At 37.2% G+C, this 7,500-nt stretch overlaps 1 protein-coding gene across 1 annotated transcript in view; it reads right to left on the reverse strand.

Annotated features, from left to right (window-relative positions):
- Positions 1–775: 775 nt before the first annotated feature.
- The window catches only part of mEFTu1 (mitochondrial translation elongation factor Tu 1), a 7,773-nt gene continuing 1,048 nt past the window's right edge, over positions 776–7,500 (reverse strand). Inside the window, exons 2-9 of the mRNA XM_027383194.2 lie at positions 6,566–6,769; positions 4,804–4,970; positions 4,446–4,586; positions 3,595–3,739; positions 3,162–3,275; positions 2,666–2,871; positions 2,225–2,421; positions 776–1,650 (exon numbers count right to left, since the gene is read on the reverse strand). Coding sequence (XP_027238995.2) covers positions 1,464–1,650; positions 2,225–2,421; positions 2,666–2,871; positions 3,162–3,275; positions 3,595–3,739; positions 4,446–4,586; positions 4,804–4,970; positions 6,566–6,769 — 1,361 coding nt within the window. The 3' untranslated portion in view covers positions 776–1,463. The remainder of the gene's footprint in view (positions 1,651–2,224; positions 2,422–2,665; positions 2,872–3,161; positions 3,276–3,594; positions 3,740–4,445; positions 4,587–4,803; positions 4,971–6,565; positions 6,770–7,500) is intronic.

Here is a 7,500-nt window from a genome sequence, read left to right on the forward strand (position 1 = left end):
TTAAAAAAATAGATCAGCATTTCATAAATATAAATAATCTACTTCTGAATCTACTTCTGTAATTCTTGCAACATCGCACATATCATTCAAATTGTTTCTCGTTTTATAGATGGAATCTTTCCAACTTTGAACTTATTCTGGTACCTAGCTCAATTTGACGTAAATTGTCTCGTCTGTAAGATGAATACTGGTAAAGCTTACAAGAAATGAATTCAACAATAAATTAATAATTAAACAAATGGTAATACAAGCATACAAATGTCTTGCACTGGTAATCACAAGTTTGATTCACAAGAATATTTTGAGTAACATGCCTTTAAAATATATTCATCAAGCTCTACAAGATACTATTACATATCATTATCCAATTGTATGTAAAAAAAAAAAGTGTGTATTTCATTAAATAATAAAAGTAGTCCAACTTTTCTTCCCAGCTATCAAATGTTATGTAACAGGAAAGGCCCTCACTGACGCTTTTCTGATGATGCAATAACCAATACTGACATCGCAACTAAATTTCTTAAGAGCAGATATTGAGACATTATTATTGAAAATTTTGATTCTGCATTATCAAAAACTAAAGTAATTGACATCTTGGAAAGGTGTATTGCCAAATTACTTTCATAAATTTATTTACTTTATTTTCTGCTAGCATCTTAATTCAACCAGACTTACATTCTCATACTTACATTCTCATATCAGTATAAACTTAACAATCCACAAATATATTACATTTCTTTAATACTGCTTGGGAGGAATTTGAAAGAATTGAAAGTTTTACTAAACATTTCAATTTTATTTACAAAAGTTAATAAACTGAACAATACATATAATCACTGGTCATGAACCAAAGGAATTTGAATCCTAACATTTCCATAAAGAGATTTGCAGTGCGTGACTGAGAATGCACTTACTTTTCAACGTTTGTTTATATACAGTACATGTTAATAAACTTCTTAACAATTTGCTGTTTCAAATACAAGCTGAATATAAGCTGTGATGTTTTCTTTCTTTTTTTTTCTTTAGACAAATTCACTGGAAATAAAATTCATGTCTTTCTTATATTTACATACTTATCTCAACATGTCATACTTTCAAATATTTGTGAATTCTACTATAATGTAATTTTTCAGACTCTTCTTTCTCCCTAAAAGACAAAATGCCACTTCCCATCAGACACTGATTCAATTAAGATTCTTGTCAGTCCACATAATAGACACCAAAGATCATTTTTCTTTCATCATTCGCAGCGCTTTAGAATAAAATATATATATAAATATACATAATATCATCAACACCAACAACAATGTTTTACCCAAGGATATATTATAGCCTGTATATCTTTAGTGTTAATGGCATTTTTCTAACCGATTCCTCTAATCAATTCCTCTAAGTGTTTGTGGAAAGTCCGCTGCAATCACCAGCTGTCATTCCTCTTTCCCTTTCTCTCTCTCCACAGTTCTTTATTTGCCAGCAGCGGCCTTCTTCTCTCGGGCCTTCTTGCCTGCCATCAGATCGGCACGTTCAGCCTCATTCATGTTGTCCAGGATATTAGTGACTACACCTGTTCCCAGAGTGACTGAGCCATCACGCAGTGTGAAGCGCTGTCCCTTTTCCATGACCATGGGTTTCTGGAGTCGCAAAGTCAGCCTGCAAGTTGTGGGGGTTAGAACATGATTAGGCGTTTCCGTTTCCAGCACTCGCACTCTCTCACTCTCTTTCTCTATACTGCCTTATGTTATGCTTGTAAATAATTACAATGTAAAAAGGACCTTCACCAAAATTACAATTTGAATATGTAAGACCCTCTTAATCAATAAATTGAAAAAAATAAAAATAAAATAATAAAATGAACACAATAACAATAAAAACAATAACACTAAAAATCAAAATAATAATAAAAATTAATACTAATAATAACAGTTATTATCATCATTACCATTATCATTATTATTATTATTATTTTATTATTATAATTACAATAACAAAAATGAAAGCAATAAAAACAATTATAATAACAAAACAATGACAACAATAACAATAATAACTACAACAACAACAACAACAACAACAACAATAATAATTATCTTAATAATCATGACTGATAATCGAAGTGTAAGTACATGTAATACACAAAAAAATATAAAACAAATGATACCCAACAACAGATACATAAAGAGCAAAAATCATCATCTAACTTAAAGCTCCAGCACCGGACACTTACTTGGCATCCTCCCCAGGCATGACCATCTCCTTCTCCGTGACAATCACCTGAGCGGCACAGTCCCAGGTCTTGCTGAAGAGCTGCAGCTGGATGTACGAGGTGAACGGCTTGCTGCGACCACCCTCCTCCTTGCTGAGGACGTACACCTGCGTCTCCACGTTGTCGTGTGACTTCATTGTTCCTGGCTTGGCCATTACCTGTGATTGGATGGGAATTTTTGTGTTGGCATAATGTCTTTTCGTAACTAGATCCAGTTTTGCGTTATGAAAATTTTTCAATATCAATAATATAAACAAATAAAACTCCACATCCTTACAAGTATTCCATATAAATAATGTAATGTGCAATAACTATCACATAAATAAATACAACAATAAATGCCTCAAAAAGAAAATCAACACTTAATAATCAGTAACTAAACAATCATTATAGATGCCTGACCATGCCGCGCTTGACGTCATCCCTCTTCAGGCCGCGCACCAAGGCTCCGAGCTGATCCCCAGCTTGGGCCTCCTCTAAGATCTGGTGGAACATCTCAATGCCCGTGATGGTGCTCTTAATCTTCTTGTTGTAGCCAATGAATTCACAGTCCATGCCCTTCTTGATCTTGCCACGTTCCAGCCGGCCTGTTACCACTGTGCCACGTCCTGTGGGAGTAATAGCAAGACTTCCGTTACTGCAGCTGTTTTGTGCCAAGAACTCATACTTTCTTTATACTCATGAATAACTGACTTGAACATGATGGAAGACAGATACTCATTTGATATAGATATAAAAACAGATCCATCTGTATAAGGCTCACAATGGAAGAATGAAACCTTCGTTGAACTTGAAAACAAATTTTTGAAAGAGCAAAAATAACTGAGGGAAAGAATTTGTTTTCATTTGGCCTATACCAGCTATAGAAAGAAGAGTATTGCATTAGTTTTGCCTTTACCTGCTATAGAATAAACTCCTTCCACAGACAGGCAGAATGGTTTGTCTAACTCTCTCACTGGAGTTGGAATCTCTTCATCAACATGTTTCATGAGTTCTTCAATAGCCTTCACTCCTGCAGAAGGAAATACCCTTTTAATCTTGGTTAAATGGGATAACCTAAACATAATCAAAACTGATTTCTTTGCTAAATAGTATTCAATTACAATGAATGAAAAACCCTTGTAAAACAATAAGTTAAAAAAAGTCATGAAGTACACACAATTCTGATAACTAAGACCATTATTCCATGTTCACAAAAGCTATGCACTGATGGTATTTCATAACCTGACACTACCTATGGCTACACTGCCTACCTACACCCCGCCACAAGATCCACTCATTATCATCACATTTACAAGGCAAACAGACTGAAGATCAGACTCCAAACTTACCAATATCTTCACTCTTATCCTCAAGGGCACAGAGAGCAGAACCCTTCACAACGGGGATGTTATCTCCATCGTAGCCCATCTCGCTCATCAATTCACGGATCTCCATCTCCACTAACTCTATCATTTCTTCATCAGCAGCATCCACCTAAAATGATATTAAAAAAGATTATTCATCATTCCACTTCATGTTGTTATTAGGTCTTTCCAGCTTTGGCTTCTACAAACTGAGGCAGCATATATGTTTTTTCTAATATAGAAAAATAGGAAAATAAAACTGCCAATCAAAAGGTAATAAAAGGAAATAACAATTTTTATGTAATCTAGGATCATTAGTAGCAATATCACAGAACTCAAAAGGACGTTATTGCACTTTAAACTTTATGGGAGAAGTTCCCAGATCTTTTATCACAAGTACCTAGAAGAAAATTTCCTCTAACTAATACTAATGTCGAAATTCTAATGGAGGGAAAGAAGTGTTTCACAGCAAACACTGCCCATAGACCAAAAATTAACTTCTAATTCACAGAAGAATAAGAACATGAATAAGATGAAAAGAACCAAGTTAAAGTGACAAAATTATCAGTGAAGAAATAAACAAATAGCCTTGTTACTAGGAGTGGTATGTACAAATTTTCTTATAAGTTTAGTTTAGAGTAAATGTAACCATTTTCCTTGCCAATCTATTACTGCCAGCTGATGAAACCTAAAAAACATTTAATGATTTTCTCATAAGACTACAGTTTGAGTAACTTTTCAAAATAAGTCAAACCAAAGCCTCATTGCACAACTGATACACTGAAAGTTAATTCTTCATATGTTCATCATATACTGACTATCTATCACCAACTAACCTTGTTGATGAAGATGACAATGTGTTGGATGCCAATCTGTTTGGCAAGAGTAAGATGCTCCCTGGTCTGCGGCATAACACCGTCTGTTGCTGCCACCACCAAGATGGCTCCGTCCATCTGGGAGGTGCCTGTGATCATGTTCTGAAAGGTAAGAAAACATTCAATACATGTAAACAAGTGAACTTTTACTTGTTCTCTGTGAGAAATTCTAAAAAAATCTGATGTTATTGACAAGTGGTAATGAATTGTTGTTTGAACATTAGTAATACTTTATTCATTACAGGCATTGAAGAGCTTTCGACCAAAAACCTGATTAGCCAACCAATAATAAGCATACACAGATGATACTTCATCTTACCTTGATGTAATCAGCATGGCCTGGGCAATCAGTGTGGCCATAATGCCTCTTGTCTGTAGCATACTCAATATGAGCAACATTGATGGTGATACCTCTGGCCTTCTCCTCTGGGGCATTGTCAATCTCATCGTACCGCTTTGCACTCGCAAGGGCCTTGTCAGACAGCACTGTGAAAAGTAAAACCATAACTTAATCAACATTTTCCCCAATAATACTCAAAATGAAATATAATTACCTAATAGCTGTTCATTTTTTATGCTATACTATTTTCCAATAATTAATTTAAGATATGACATCGTAATATCAAAAAATGGAACAATAATGAACCATAGCAAAATAATAATAATACATTAAAAACAAAACAACAATAAAATAGCAAAATCAATAAAAACAATCGGACAATATGCAGTATAAGGTAGTGCGTAAGTTGGGAGATATAACCTATATAAATCAATAGACCGATACAAACCAAGACACTTTTCTTCTATGGCAATATTTGTGCAAATGCTTCCCAAAGGTGCTATACGTAAATGAACAGAGGTGAGGGCCCAATTTTGCCTAAGTCCAACATCATCTTTTCATGACGAAAGTAAACATTGGACTGGACACAGAACCGATATGCGCTGTTCAGACTAGTGCATGTATTGCTGCGCGATTGTGAAAAGGATATTTTGCTAATCATCAGTGTCTCCCGTTCCATATTTATGCTTTCAAAGACTTTTATTAATGTTTTCATACCTCATTTATGTGTTTTAAGATTGATTATACAGGTTTTAACGGGAATCGCTCTGAAGGACCTTCTGCGCATGCATGATTTCCCGTTTCTTGCCGCCAGTTTTGACAGGTGGATTCGCGGGTAGTCGGTGACAGAGAGCCGGTAAGAAATGTTTTGTTTTCGGTGTTGCGTCGATTCTAGGTTATTCCTAACACTATGTAGTGGCAACGAAGAAGAAAAAGACCTCAATAACTATTGCAGTTCCATTTCTAAGGGCATCACGTACCCCAAATCCCGAAAAAAGCAATAAAAACGAAGCTACCCACGATCCATGACCAACCGAAAGAAGCGAAGGAAAATTGACAGTTCGGTCTTTCGATATATAAAGGTACTTGGTCTATTGTTTACAGTATGGATGTAGCTCTATCTTGCCGTACATACCGAGGTGAAGAGAATGTGTCCCGGGGGGTGTTGGGGGGCTTGCCCCCCATAAAACCCTCCCCTCGGGCAGTGCCCGAAGCGCACACCTAGTTACGGCACCGTAAATTGCTAGGTTAGGTTGGATTTTTTCAAATTTTGTCGCGCCGGTGCATAGACTTTCAAAGATGGCGGGCATATCCGTAGAGTTTCACTGGCCGGTTTTTAGCCATTTTTGGGCTAGTTTTTTGTGTTTTTGTTCGCTATTCTTCTTATTTAAGCCTGTTTTACCCCATAATTTCCCTGATATACTTCATGCCCTCCCCTACTAACAGGACTAACAAATTAAGATTGTCGATGGAAGTGGTACTCAGATCTCATCAACGAAGCATTTGCACAAGAAACATCATCAAGAATCGTTGAAATCAGTAGATTTCATGCAGATAAATATCAAAATTAGTTTGAAAGTAAGCCCCTACCCTTTTATGCATATTGACCGAACAATCATCAATAATATACACAATAAAAACATCAAAACTAAAAGTAATTATAATAATACTCGTCATAATTTTCTTAACAATAGTAATAACAACATTAAACTACGAACAATGAAATAAATATCTGCGGTACCTTTGGTGATGGCAGCTGTCAGAGTGGTCTTGCCGTGGTCAACATGACCAATTGTCCCGATGTTACAGTGGGGCTTGTCTCTCTGGAATACCTTCTTCTCTGCATAGTTGCGCACCTGGAAGAGTGCTGGGAAGCCCCTGGACCTTGCTAGACTGGCAAGACTTCCATTGTGGTACTGATAGGCCCTAAACCAAGGTGATAAATCTGGAAGAGGGAAAAAAAAGTAAAAACAATTAGAACTTAAATACTCTTAACAAAATAAGGCAGAGTCCACACGGGCTCACTGTGGCTAAGTCCCTGCGCGTGAAACGCGTCTAAGTCGAAAAATCACTCATGTGTACAAGTCCACACGCTTTCAAAGCAACTTCCCTCAGACTACGCATGTACGTCACGTGACGCCGCCATTTTTTTTCATTTAATGGTAAATATAAGGCCTGTGCACCTTCAAATTACTTCTATCCTACTCTATTTCTTCTGCTCTAAAAGATGGCGCTGTCCATTTTCCTCTATTTACGTGCATCGCAGTCTTCAACCTCTACCAAAGTTTTAAAAGTTATTGTTGATTTGTAAAAACACAACAGTTAACTTGGATGTGGGTAGTGCCATGATTCCGCTGCCGGACCCACCCATTAGCAAGGACCCTCCCTCCCTAGCTAAGGTTAGGGAGGCGATCTCCAAGCTGAAGAGTGGTAAAGCAGCGGGTATTTGCGGCATCCCAGCTGAACTGTTAAAGGCTGGTGGTGAACCTATGGCGCGGGGATTGCATGCTGTCCTGGCTGCCATTTGGCAGTCCGGTACCATTCCCTCTGACCTGTTGAGGGGTGTGGTCATCCCTCTCTGGAAGGGGAAGGGGGACCGATGGGACTGCAGCAATCACCGCGGCATCACACTGCTCAGTGTACCAGGCAAGGTTCTTGCCCGCATCCTTCTGAGGT

Source organism: Penaeus vannamei, chromosome 25 (genome assembly GCF_042767895.1).
Source record: "Penaeus vannamei isolate JL-2024 chromosome 25, ASM4276789v1, whole genome shotgun sequence".
Classification (NCBI taxonomy): Eukaryota; Metazoa; Arthropoda; class Malacostraca; order Decapoda; family Penaeidae; genus Penaeus; species Penaeus vannamei.